The sequence below is a fragment of the Protopterus annectens genome, chromosome 6.part1 (assembly GCF_019279795.1).
Source record: "Protopterus annectens isolate FY-2018-M chromosome 6.part1, PAN1.0, whole genome shotgun sequence".
NCBI lineage: Eukaryota > Metazoa > Chordata > Ceratodontiformes > Protopteridae > Protopterus > Protopterus annectens.
In genome coordinates, this window is record NC_056738.1 from 529,257,525 (window position 1) to 529,272,571 (window position 15,047).

General features: G+C 39.0%; 1 protein-coding gene across 1 annotated transcript in view; it reads left to right on the forward strand.

The window, feature by feature from the left end:
• The window catches only part of ACTN3 (actinin alpha 3), a 220,439-nt gene extending 206,234 nt beyond the window's left edge, over positions 1–14,205 (forward strand). The window contains exons 20-21 of the mRNA XM_044075993.1: positions 5,364–5,522; positions 12,639–14,205. Of these exons, the coding sequence (XP_043931928.1) occupies positions 5,364–5,522; positions 12,639–12,797 (318 nt within the window). The 3' untranslated portion in view covers positions 12,798–14,205. The remainder of the gene's footprint in view (positions 1–5,363; positions 5,523–12,638) is intronic.
• The last annotated feature ends 842 nt before the right edge of the window (positions 14,206–15,047 follow it).

Here is a 15,047-nt window from a genome sequence, read left to right on the forward strand (position 1 = left end):
TGTAATGCAATACAAATCTCTCCCACAATGATGTGCTCACAGAATGGGGGAAAGTGAAAGAGGTGGGGCATAAGGGAAAAATGGCCCTGATGAAATTCCAGTAAGGATGCTATACCATGGGCTACCATGTAATTTACTAGCCCAGGGATAATTACTGTCCAATACCTAAAAGCAAGTGTTTTTTTTGTCTGAAGACAGACCTTCAGGTCAATGGAAAGAAGGTGTCTTGGAAGGCAAGGCCAGTGCTCTTAGAGGGACCAAAAACAGGAACTAAATATATCAGCTTGCTAGTCTTTATGTTTATGCAATCTCAATTTTTGTTGCTCCTCTACACAACTTTATTTGCATTTATATTACTGCTTTATATATCTATTGTATAGACATACCAATGAATGTCAGCAAGAGACAGAAGCTTGATTATAAATAAGTGTTTCAGACAAAGGAAATAGTCTGGCACCCCCAGATAAGAGAGAGCACAGGAATCAAAGGCACAGTAAAGTGCTACCAGCACTAAATGTTCTACAAGGAAACAGCTCCAGTACTTATTATTAATGCCCACCCCTCCAGGCATGGCTAAAGGTCAGTTCCTTGTGCTTTCTCCTATTAACCTGGTGAACTTGGGCATCCTGAGGCAATGTAGCAACTGCCTCATGTACACTAACAACCTTCTCCTCTTACCTCCCAACACTCAGACTTGCAAGAGATGCACTTATATAGCCAAATTGGAAGCCATGGATTCTCCAGCCAAGACCGGAATTGCTGGTCAAGAGAAGGTCAACACTTGTGCCACACCACATGGAACACATAACCTTCCAGAACACACACCAGCAATGCCTTCACATAGAAACACAAACTGCACACCCACCTTTGCTGAGGCTGTCAATAAAAATCTACCCAAACAGCAGAGACTTCCAAGGTAGAAACGCACTTGACCACCACAACACAACACTATTCACGAGACACATAACTCTTCTAAACAGAATGCCACTCAACCAAAGCCCCTAAGGCAAAACAGCATGCCCAGCACACTAGTCATAGGTGACTTGATAGTGAGGCACACTGATGTCCCACTCACTAGGCTGAATAAGGAGAAAGTAACAGTCATCTGCCTGTCAGGTGCCAGGATCCGCCACATAACGCACACACTCAGGTCCCTCAACAGGTACAAATATGACTCTGGCATTGTACATGTGGGTATGAATGACCTGAAACGTACCTCCCTGGACTACTTGAAAAGAGACATGGAGGAGTTGTCAGATTATGTAGCCCAGGTGGGTATGACTCTAGCCCTGAGCAGCATCTTACCACCACCCAGAATGATACCAAAGTACAAGCAGCAAATGATTGATTTCAACAATTGGCTAAGTTTCTGGTGTTATTCTAAGGGGATCCAGTATCTGCCCGGGATGACATGATTGACAGACCTCGATGCTTTGCCAGAGATGGCCTGCGTCTGTCACCTTTGGACTTCCCGATAATGGCCAAGGCTCTTGCCACCCCTATAGTGGCTTTTTTAGGCGGTGTTCCAAAGACCAAATTACCACCGTAACCGCTACATCAAATGCAATCTGAGGCTCAGGCTGCTCAATGCTAGAAGTCTAAATCTCAAAATGCACTTGCTCGAAGCACTCCTTAAAATGGAGAACATCAACATTTGTGCTGTAACAAGAGACCTGGTTCATGGCAGCAGAAAGCAACCCTGCAGTACCAGGCTATAACTCATTTCACACCTTTCGGCCCCAGAACTTGGACCGAAGCTCCAAAGGCAGTGGTATTTCCATATTCATAAAGGATGTGCACACCTCCAGACTGGTAGCCCAGCATAATGCACCTGAGATACTTCAGGTGCAGCTAACATTGGGTAAGACAGCGATTCAGGTCGTAGCCTGCTATAGATCCCCAACCATGTCCCAAGACTCACATTCCACATTCCTAAGCACCCTGGAGAATATTATGGTCCGACCCAACACTCTCATACTGGGTGACTTCAACTAGCCCTCCATTAACTGGAAAAACTACTCATGTACCAATACACTTGCCCAACGTTTCCTGGAATTCATTAATTCCAATGCCCTGGACCAGCTCGTTCTTACCCCCACTAGAGGTAGTAACATCCTTGACCTGGTCATTACTAAGATAGGTGACCATTGCTCTACACCAGTAGTCAACTCCTCCCTGGTTAGATCTGACCACAAACTAATCACCTTGGAAATCCACCCCCCCCCCCCCGCAAAGGTAACCACCATGAAAAACATCTCCAAAGATAACTTTGGGGTCCTAAAAACAGAGGTGGCTAACTTCACGGCACCCATGTAAATGGAGATCAGTTGCATGACCGCCGAATCATACACAATGCACTGTACAAACACGTACACAAACTCATGGATCTCTGCATACCCAATAGAACCAATATACTCTCCTCCAAAAAAAGGAAGTCAATCTGGTGGTTCCCAGCCATAAACAAACTCTACAACAGAAGGAGGAAACTGTTGCGGAATAAGGTGAAGTCCCAAGACTGGAAAAACTCCCTTATCAGCCTCAACAAAAAGATGAGATCCCTCATCAAGTCTTCTAAAGCTAGCTATGAAAACAGGATTGCAGGAGATAGTAAGGACAACCACAAGGCTGTCTATAGTTATGTAAAGAATCTCCATGGCAATACCCAGATTTGCTCTGTGCTACTGCACAATGGCACCTCCTATACCAAGCCAACAGATAATGCCAATATACTGGCCGACAGATTCAGTGCCAACTTTACCCCTCCCCCCAAGGGACCAGTCACAATACCAGCAGATTGCCAGACACCCAGTATTATTGCTGCACAGGTTAAAACAGCACTGTCCAAGGCCAAGAATATAGCTTCTATGGGACCTGACAATATCCCTGGCTGTGTTCTACATGAAGTACAGAGTGAACTGGCACCTCACCTGTGTGCCTTGTTAAATCACAGCCTCACCTCAGGCTTTGTCCCTACTGAATTGCGCATTGTTACAGTCAAACCTCTCCACAAAGGAGGAGCGACTACAGACACTGGGAACTATCGCCCTATTAGCGTGACTAGTCTGATATGCAAAGTTATGGAAAGGATCATCGTGGATCTAATAAAGATATAGGGAATCTCCAAACTCTGGATCCCACACAGTTTGGTTTTGTGAAGCGTAGATCATGCCTGCTCAACTTGGTCAACTTCTTTGAGTCAGTCACCAGAGCTGTGGATGAAGGCAAGGTGGTTCATACAGTGTACATTGATCTGGCCAAGGCCTTTGGTACCATTCTCCACTCAGGAATCATAGAGAAAATCACTAAGCTAGGCATTAACCCCTATATCACAAGGTGGGTTGCAAACTGGCTCACAGGTAGAACCCACAGTGTGAAAGAAGCTGACTCCAAGTCAGACTGCCACCAGTCACAAGTGGAGTCCCACAGGGTTCGTTCCTGGGTCCTCTCCTGTTTGGTATCTACTTCGCTGAAGTCCAGGTCAACACAAAGGGACTCTGGCTGACAAAGTTCGTAGACAATTGCAAGTTGGAAGCCATTATTAACTCCCCGAGTGATGTTGACATCCTACAGAAAGGCCTCACTAAGACCAACGACTGGTATCAGAATCATGGCCTTAAGCTCATTGCCAAAAAATGTGTTGTCATCCCCTTTTGGGAAAAACATGGTTCCCATGAATTACCACATTGATGGTAATCCACTGAACACAGAAGGCATTATAAGAGATCTGGGAACACATGTTGACAACAACCTTTCTTTTGACCACCACATTGCCACTGTGGTCAGAAAGTCCTTCTATGTGGCACATCTCATTACTAAGAAGAAAGAGGTCATTGTCTCCCTCTACTCTTCCCTCATTAGGCCAGTCATTGAGTACAGTGCCCCATTTGGCATGTACCTCACTAAACACCTGCAACAACCGGAGAGGCCGCAAAAGTACCTCACAAAGAGGATCGTAGGCCTTAATCATTTCTCCTATATGATCAGACTAAAAAAACTCCAACTATTCTCTGTCTCATTTCACCTACTTAGAGGCGATCTCTGCTTGACTTATAAAGCCATGTCTGACCCAGCTCTGTTAGAAATGCTACATCTAAAGAAATCCCAATCCCTCCGCACCACACACTCCAGAGACCTCATCCTCATTACCACAATCAACAGAACATGCTGGATGGACAGGTTCATAACCCAGAGAATGCCTATGCTATGAAAAAGACTTCCCATACATGTCAAGCAGAGCACCTCAGTGGTCCTCTTCAAGAGAAATCTTGATGAGTGTATGGAAAATAGAAAATTCACCCCAGGGATCACTCCAGTGGCTTTACTCAACAGAGGCACTGGGAACTAAGGTCAGGTGGCACGATGCCAGGGTAATCTTATGGGCTAGGTTTGTAAAGGCTCCAGGGCCATTAGCCTAGTACACACCTATGAACCTATGTCTGAGCAGCAGCAGTAGTACATATGGATGGAGATGTCCTCATGATTAGAGACTCAGTCAGCAAAACCTGAGTTTGAAGGTTGAACTAGAGTTAGTCAGGTGACAGTGATGGAGGAAGCATGGAGAAGGGCCAAGGATGTGGCAAGGATTTGCCAAGAGTTTAGGTACAAGGAAGTCTTTTCAAAGGTGGTACTTGTAACCATTTTCATTACAGTGGGAAAGGATAAGGTTAGAGAATACAACTCCTGGATCATACAGTGTGCCAAAAAAGAGATGCTAGGATTAATGAGGGAGGCACAGTTAGAGAGCTGCATATGGAGTCCACTTTGCTCAATATAGTACAGTTTCTATTTGAAATTTGGCCCCAAAACATATTATGAGCCTGATTATACTTAAAGAATATAGAAAGGGAAGAGATAGTGATGAAAGATGTCAAAAGGTACAAACAGGGATAAACAGGTGTTCCAGGTAGAAAAATTAAAAAGACATAAAAAGGAAACATAGTGATAGAAGGACAAAAAGATAGAAAAAGACTGAGGATAATGGCAGTAGAGAAGGTGGGGACCATGGCCATCAATGACCATATCACTGTATGGTTTGTTCTGGGGGAAGAAGAAGACAAACAGATTTAGCAATGAGGAATTATTGTCTTAGAAGGCTATCTGCACTCAGAGCAGTCAGTTACCTAAGAGAAAAACAGATGAGAGAAAACAATGAATGAATATATGAAGAAAGTGTTGACATGAAGGCTCTCGTTTGCTATTTATTAGCAAATGAACCAAAGTCCTTCGTGTAGAAGAGGATCTGCTTAGATGTTGCAGGTGAGTGGCAAAGTGGACAGTGGGGTTCTTTCATTGATTAGGGTAAAAAAAAAAAAAAAAAAAAAAAAAAAAAAAAAAAACTAAGAGAACTTATTTCTTTTCTGTAGGGTGAAGTGGAATTTGCTCGCATCATGACTTTGGTTGATGCCAACAATACTGGTGTTGTGACCTTCCAAGCTTTCATTGACTTCATGACCCGTGAGACTGCTGAAACAGATACTGCTGAACAAGTCATGGCTTCCTTCAAGATTCTGGCTTCAGATAAGGTCAGTATAACTGCAGGCTCATTCAGATAGCACAGGGTTAATGGCAGATATATTTTCTATTCCTGCATCACATACAACTCCTGTGAAACCTGTTTTAGTGATCATTCTACCTTCTGAAATTGTAAGCTACAACAGTTTTTTTCTAAATGCCTATATTTTCATTCACAGGCCAGGCTACTGCCTACTCTTATACCTGATCTGTTCATACAGAACAGTTAAAAAAAAACATTTCTGACAGTTTCACTTATAATTCATGTAACACTGTCCTGCATATTCCATGCTTGATTGCCACATAATCCATTCCTACAAAGTAAATAAAAATGTCATATTAAGTTGTTCTTGCTGTGTGATGAAATGTCATTTTATAATGTAATAGAGGGCGAACAGTCGTTATTAAGCCCCCTGTCTCCACATGTTACATCTAAATGCCTATCCATCACCATTGTGCATGGCGTTCTTTTCCAAAGGAGGCATGTGCAAACTGAAGTTATACAGTAAAGCACTACTAAAGCCACGTAAGGAAAAAGAGAGAAAACCCTAAGGAAACAGTGCATCTCACTATATTCTGCTGCCTGGAAGGTGTACGACATGGGCTTATTAGCATTTTACTGTTGTGCAAAACAGTGGTGGTATGATGGGGGGGGGGGGCTGAGGCAATTGGCTATTAATGAACTGTATTGTGTAGATCAGGGTTGATCATTAGGGTGGTAAGGTGGTCGGTGGTTAAAATTTCTGCATCACAATTTCTGGTAATGGCTTCAAGAATAACTTTAATTTACCATGTGGACTTGTTCTTCCAGGGTATTCAGTTTCTTCCCATTTCCCAGAAACATGCTTGTGGAAGCACTGTAAACTATACATAATACACTTGTGGCCCAGGCAGCATCTAAAAAGGGTTTATAGCAAACTTAACTGTTTTATAAGTTCTCATTCCATTCACTTATATTCTGTGTAACTAATTTAATATGGTTTAGAGAAAGGGTGACCTGCTCATCACAAATCTAATTGGAGGATGAATATTCTCCAGCAGGATGTTAATGTACAGGTAATGCCCACTTAAAAATAAGTCTGCTGCTTCACAGCAGAATATTAAGCTGCCTTGAAGCCCAGTCAGAAAAAAGTTAAAGTTCACCATTTTTTACACTCACTAAACTAAACAGCACTTTACTGTTTAGTGAGCATAAAATTAAAAGTTATGTAAATAATTAAAAAAAAAAGAAAAAAGTGTGTGTCTATATAGATATTAGATATCTGCATAACCTATATTTTGGATTTAAAATAACTCCTCCAACAATCATTATATATGTACTACAGCAAGTTTGGAACATTAGCTGTAGGAATTATTTTACATCAAAATTATAAAAAAAATGATATAGTAAAAAAAAAATAAATACAAAACAATTTAACAGTTAGCCTAGTCTCTAAGGGCAATAATGCCTTACAGGGTGTGTGTGAATTTGTAAATAATGCCCTTCCAGGAGTGTAGAAGTCCTCCATCTGTGGCATCAGGCCTCATAACACCTCCGAGCATGCAATATTTACCAAGTAACACACACCCTGTTGGGCATTATTGCTTTGTTAATATTTGTTCCTTCAGGCATTCTGTTTTGGAGGCACTGGACATGGGACTAGTAACTGGTGATCAAGTAATCTATTACTACTATACTGGTAGTGCATAGTAACTAAAATGGTAGAGCTTTTACCTCTGTTTTTAAGAAGGCCTCCAATATTTAATACAAGACTCTAACAGAGCCTGGTTGTCAGCATGTAATCTAGCATCCAACTCAAGTGTGTTTTCATAAAATAACCCCAAGAAGTCAAAACACCAGTCAGTATTCAAACTGCACTTTAGTGATGAGCATGACTAAGAGAATTTCAGTCTTGTCTTGTTAGAGAACACATTATCTTGATGAGGACTTGACTTCTGTGTCTTACAAAATGCATAGTCTTCTAGTTAGTTTCTACAGTAAAAAACTATTTACACAAACACTGAGCATCATGAATTCAGTCTGTTGAGACTTCAGTTACCCTGTTACAAGGTAAGGTATCTAGCATTCAGGGGTCTGCTTACATTTTTGCACCATGCAGCAATATTAGTCCTTTATTGTGAGTCACAGTTTTGTTTACCACTGAAAAAGTTAAATCGGCCAGATGTGGAATTATTTATGCCCAATCTTATACATTTTAGATACCACAAAAGCAAAAATAAAATTATAATGCCTCACTACAGCAAAACCAGAGATGTGGCATAAAACAAAGTTTGCATTAAATAATTATAACCATAAACTTACTAGCCTATAAACAGTTCTTTAGAGAGGTGCTGCATTTGGAGACTCTCAGAATGAAGTAACTTGTTTTTCATTTGGTATAACGAGTGATTCTCAGACAGCAACAGATTTCCCACATTTCATTTGTACTCATTATTATCGACATTCTGTGTAAAACATGAAAGAGACAAGGATTTTTTCAGTCTGTATAATGTACATAGAAAGCAATGTATCATGCAAGTAATCCCAGACACATATTCCTATTTAAACAGTATCAGTTGTACAGCATATTCTATGACCATTTCAGTTTTATTAGCCATGAATGTCAGAACAAATCATATAATAGTAATTTACCCTATCAAAGTGTTGTACGCTCAGTGTTCAGTTCAGTGCCAAGCTCTTTCTTGATTTGTTTTTTTATGCTATTTTCACTGTTTTTGCTATAATCACTGATTGATGTATTGTTGTAATTGTTCTAACACTCTTTTGCACTGTCCTGGGTTAAGCCTGAAACCGATTTACATAGATCAGTGCTGTTCCTTGGTAAACAAATTAAGTGTATTAAATTAAATGCATAGTCAGGTTCTGTAGGTATACTTTGGATTTTCCTGACACTGTCAGATTTCCTAACCCACCAACTTGTTTAACTAAGAGAGCAACTAGATGAAGACTGTGTACATATTGACAGTTCTCACATAATCCATTAATACTGTAGAAATGCTTTTGGACAGATCTTAAGCATCAGTGTTAGTGTTTGAGTTATATATGCTGTGATGACCCAGCATTGCCAACCTCAATCTTCAACACTGTTTCCCCCTGTGGGGGGATGTTCACTAGGAGAAAAATAGGTATACACACACTATTTCCAGATGCAGATTTCTGCATCAAGTGCAATTTCCCTTAGGAGGACACAGAGACCACAGTCAGTTCGGAGCTTGTTTCTCCCTCTTTCTCCAGATCCCCAATAAGACTTCCCACTGGCACTGCTGTAGTGCTGAACTCTCTGTTGAGTGACCAGGCCAAGACCTTCAACACCCTCTCTGTCCAACCAGTGCTTTGTGTCCCTGCCCAAGTACCTCGCGTGCACACACACACACACACACACACACACACACACACACACACACACACACACACACACACTTTGAGGTTTGATTTACACACACACACACTCCTGGGAAATGATGGCACAGGTTTACTAGTTATGCCTCCTTCTGCCCAGACTATAAGGCAGTTACCACTGCCACCAGTCACTCCTTATCAGCTACTTTAAGGCCATCAACAAAGGGTGTCCAATCTTACTGCCTAATATTAATATTAATACAAATGGGAGTGTGACCAAGAGCAAGGCTTTTAGGAGTGGCCTACACAGTGTCACCAAATAAATATGCAAGTACCCGGAAAACTTAAATATCTCTACACAGATCAGACACAATGAAAGGTTTAAATATTTTTAATAATAAATAATAAAAAACAATACAATACTAAGTATATATTTACAGTGACATCAGAGTTCAAAACATAGGAAATATTTAAAATAACATTGCAGGACAGGCTCAGAGAAAAATTGTATCTAAACTAAGCTTCACTATATTCCTGATTGTAGCTAAGAGAATTACTATACCCTAAAAGCATACTAATAAAAAAGACAGATGATGTGGTGAATGGTTCTTCTTCTTGTTGTCAGTCCAAGGCAGAGTACAGAATACTCTGTCTTACTCAGAGACTTCTCAAAATAATATCTAAAGTATTACTGCTGGGATAGCTTTCAGAATGACATAATTTCTGGTCATCTGAGTTCTAGTTCTCAGGCAAAACCTCCATTGCTTTCAACTGGTAGCATTTAGCATCTACCTGTAAAAATACATAGACAAGGGCTTTTACTCAGATCTTTGGCAGGTTCTGGAAGTCATAAAACAATTGCATTCCGTCATACTTCCAAAGCAGCAATTAGTTCACCCCAAAGACAATACAGAAATCTTCCTAGTACAGACTTTGTATCTCTAGCTGTATTGAAACCTGTCAGATAGCATCTTTATGGCCTAGCCTATAATGTGATTTAATTTCAAATATTTTTCTAAAGTTTGCTGGATTGAGGTTCTCCAATTACCTTTGTTAACATAAATTTAAACAGAATAGTGCATGTACATTTCGGTTCTCTTCCAGTAGGGCAAACTATGGATACATTTTAAGCACAAGCAGTTTACAAATACCTTTTCAACACAAACCTCTGTACAGAGCAGATTGATATACACATGATATACAGTTCTAACACATTTGTAACACAAGCATCATACATAAATTATTTTGATATTCATAGATGACATATAATTATTTACAAAATTCCAGCTAGCTGTGCTAGCAGTAGCTCCTTTTGTCACATATGATTTTACTGACATTTGGTTACTAGCAAAGTAAGTGAAAACTACAATGAATAAAACACTGTCTCTACTTCTACCTACCTATAAAACTTACTAACACGTCATACAACCATTGAAGGCTGAAGCATGTTTGGTGGTACTTGGTAATCTGCCTTCCAAATTCTTTTGCTATCAACCAAATAAGCACCATTCAAATCAGAATATAGCAGCTGTTTAGGTTAGTGAGCTGTGTAGGTTAATAAAGTTAACAGTCATGTAAAAAATGAGAAGATAAATTAGTAATTGCTAAGTGTGAGCGTGGAGTGAGCAAAGGCTAATATAGAGGCAGCCAAGCCCTGAACAGATCAGTTACAATCTGTACTGTAGTTGTATACATAGTGAAGTAAGGTACAAAGTGTACGATCATGTGTTCAGCTGCAAAATTATTATACAGAAAAAATTAAAATGCTTATAGTTCAAACAATCTCATAAACTGCACTCCATTTGACACTGTGTGCTGACTCTATTTCTAGTTACAAACATACTACCAAGGTCAGTATTTTGTCCAAAGAGCAGTGCCTTTACATAAATGGTTTATTACATTCTTTTCTGCATCTGAACTTGTGACTTGATTTGTCTGAATTCTTGGACACAATAATTATTACAGTCCGTAAGAGACTGGGACCAGGAAAAAAGACAGCAGGTGGATCATCCATCATCTCCCTCGTTAGTCCTGGTCCATACTGTATTACAACCATTGATCTTCCTGGTTTCTTACCATTCCTTCTGTGATAAAATAATCACAGACATTTTCTATGAGTTGGAGTACAAAATACTTGGCCATTTTCAGTGGCAGTGGGCACTGTGCCATAATTATCTGCTACTTACTCCTTTTTTGTCTACTAGACACAATAGCTTCCCTAATACAGAAGCAGACGACTCTACACTCATTTGCAAATCTGACAACAAGGTACACCTCCAAAAAATACTCAGGGAGCTTTAACAGTGACTGAAATATGGCTTTATAATTCACAACTCATGCTCATCCCTAAAAAAAAAATACCCCCCCCTCCCCAAATCTCTCTCATGAAAAAACTAAATTTGAAATCCTCTCTGTTGATAATACAACTATGAAGTCACTTCTCATAACAAATTATTAGGAATGATAGTGGACAATAATCTTAAAATCAATTTACATATACACAATTGCATAAGAAAAACTCATCAAAAACTAGAATTGCTTTATAGAACCAAAAACATGTTTACCAACTCAACTAAAACTGCACTTGCCACTACTTATCTCCTCCTCACACTTCTTTATGGCACTCCCATCCTTACTAACCTTCAGGCATCCCAAATATCAAAACTTGAACAGTGCTATAGCAAAGTTGCTAAATTTGCAGGAAATACCCCTTTTAGAGCCCACCATTGTATAGCACTAAAAAGTCTAAATTGGTTAAAACTACCCAATCACCTAACATACACATCTTCTTAAACTATAAAATTATCCAGCACCCATCTACTTTTCCAGCACTAAATAACATTTTACATAACTATGCTCCCAGTTGGTCATCACGATCCACTGATCAAAAACTCCTACCTCTCCAAAAAAACTATTATATCTACTGGGCATTGTGTGTACTTGCATCTTATTGCTAAGGCCTTGTACTCCTTACCTGTCGCTGTCAGGTTAATGCCCTTACTCCCATCTTTCAAAACTATTCTGAAAGAATTCCTAGCCAAACGTTGGAGCTGTTCTTGCTTGACACCATGATAAGTTATATAACTAAATGTGAACAAATGCCTATTCATATGTTACACACTCCTTTCTTCACTCGCTCCCTTACTTCTGTCAATTTTTCTTCCCTATCTTTCTCTCTAAATGTTCCATTAAGCCTACTTTTCTGTATGTTTATATGGGAGTTCTGTTTGTGTTGCACTAATGTCCTTTAATTTCGCTATAAACTGGCTAAATTTCTCTAAATATTAAATCATTTCTATATAACTTCCATCTATTCTTAACCAATGTTTTCATATTATGTTTAATTTGGTATAATTATTTAAACCTTAGTTGTTTTTTGTGTTATTTTTAAAGATTGTAAAATTATTGTTCTCAAATGTTTTGTAATATAATGGAGCTTTTCTCCCTGGGCCTCCATTGAAAATGGGCTCCTACCCAGTGGAACTTTCCTGGTAATCAAATGTCAATCAATCATTATATAAGTAAATAAATAATAAATTGACATTTTAATATGTGAATACAGACTGATTCGGAAGGGCTGAATGATTCATGTTAGTGAAATATGGCTTAAGAGTTTGCAGGTGAATAAGTGAGTGTCAGGAAATGGTGCCCTATAACTGAAACATGGGTGTAAGGCATACTTTCTTTGCCCCTACGTGCAAGGTTAAGGAAAGGTTAATTGCAATCTGTAAAGCTCTTGAGATAGTCACTGTTTAAATCCTGTCTTCTGCCTCTCTCTTTTTTGCAGAATTTTATAACAGTGGAAGAGCTACGTCGTGAACTGCCACCAGAGCAAGCAGATTACTGCATCAGCAGAATGACAACATATGTTGGAGCTGACAGTGTGCCAGGAGCTTTGGACTACATTTCTTTCTCCAGTGCATTGTATGGTGAGAGTGACCTCTGAAACCTGCCCCAGATAAGAAAGAGAAGCACTGTTGCTCCATTATCTATCTGCCTACAGCCCCTCCCCTTCTGCTGCTGCTAACTGTATCAAAAGTGCACTGCATCTCACAAAAAGTTAAATAAATTTTATAAAAAAAAATATAATGAAACTTGTATCGTCTAATGGGTGGTCTGAGCAAGCTCTAATAGTTGGTTAAAACTGCAATAGAAAAAAGTTTCATTATTGCAGAAGTACATCAGATGTAGAAAACCTTGTTTTGTTTATATTCTTTTTTCATACAATCTGCAATCATGTCCACTTTTTCCAACTCAGAGTCCTGTTGCTCATGAATGAGCCATTGTCTTACCCAACTCCAGTCCCATGGGCCGTATGCACTGTAATGTTTCAGTGTGAGTGTGTACGTGTGTATATGTATATGTTAGGGAGAACTTCTTATCTTGAATGTTGGTTGTGTCATCTACACAGAATTGTAATACAACGTCTTTCCAAGAGACTAAAGTAATAAAATCAAAGCTGTGATGGCTATTTTAGATCAGCAGATAAGTTCTAAAAGTGTTTGAAATGGGATTACCTAAGAAGGTGTTTGCCTGCAGTTACTTGGCACCCTAAAAAGTATGGAGTAGGAGGTAAGTATTTTAAAAGCAGTATGTGGGGATTAACATGAATGGTTTAATGTGACTGGAGTTGACTAAAGGAGTATGGAAAAATAAAAGCATTTTTAAGTAAAATATTAAATGTTTGCCAAGAGTCCAGTGGGACACCTTAGTCATTAGCACATCATGCACTATGTGTAAAAATAAGGGAGCCAGGTGGGTGCAGGTGGGATGTACAGTTTCTGTAGCATAGCACTGTATATTATCCAGGCAGTGTCAATATGTGAAAGTGGAAGCAGTTCCAGTGCACACTAGCTAGAGATATATACATTATTGATTAAATGAGTCAAGTACTCATGTATTTAAAATGTGATCTTTCTTTTTATGTCTTTTGTTCAAACCAGCACACACTTATTGTTTGTACAAGCAAGTGTTTTTGGGCACATGTACAGAATCATTCCTGGATTTAACACACAATGTGTATCTCCCTTCACTGATAATTCCTTGTTACAAACAGCATATTCACTTCTGGGCTGTAATGCTGTAATAAGGAAAGCTGTTCTGAGGTGGAGGGTATTACTTAGTGAAATACCAGCATTGATACTGTTGATTTCTGCCCTTGTAAATGTTCGGTAAAGCATATGGACTTCCTTAAGTCATATTGCTTTGAAGGATTTTTTTTGTGTGTGTGTTCAACTCAGTCATTCTGTGTTAATCTCTTTTGTGTGCACTCTTCTGGTTCCTTTTCCTAAATGGAATGCTTCCATAACTGCGATCAGAAAACCCAGATAATAAAATGTATTTCAGTAAAATCATGTCTTGTGTCACTTTTCCTTTCACTGATCACGGTGGAATATGCGTATTAACAAATTCCACAGCTGCAAAATAATTTACCTGTAACCTCACAGGGTTGAATTTCAGTTAAGTAGAAAAGTAGAAAAATATGATCAAGGTTCAAAACAATTTAAAGTATTGATTAATGTTTGCCAGACAATAACTGTTGGTAGTGAAGCAAAAAAAATGTAGTATTGCACAGAGTGCTTTTTCTCTTTATACACTCTAATTTCAGTAGAATTCCATTATTATTAAATATTTTATATGGTTTAAATCACCTTAAGTATACATACAGCTTTCTTAATAGCATAGGGACTTACTTTAACACCAGGGAAATATCACTGTGGGATATGCATCTGTTGGAATCATCAGACTTTGTATATAAATATGATTGTAAAACACCTTTATAAGCATCTGTTACAATCAACAGATTTTGTATATAAATATGATTGTAGAACACTTATTTTCTTTTTAAAGAATGCCTGCTTTTGCATTTATATTACTGTACTATCTATTGTTATAACTTGCTTTCTAAGTAACTTGTATTTGTTTGTTCATTTGACTGGAACTTTTCTCCCCAGGACTTCATTGAAAATGGGCTCCAAGTGGCCCAATGGACCATCCTGGCAAACAAACTGCAAATAAATAAATAAAATAAAATGCACACATTGCCTTACTCTCTAAGGAAACATGCTGTACATGAATTCAACTGGATTGCACCTTGATACTCTTAAATGCATAGCCTCCATCCTTGAAAAGATGATCTTGCTGGAGTCTACCACATGGATAACAAACAATGGCTATTACTGCAGTTATGCTTGGG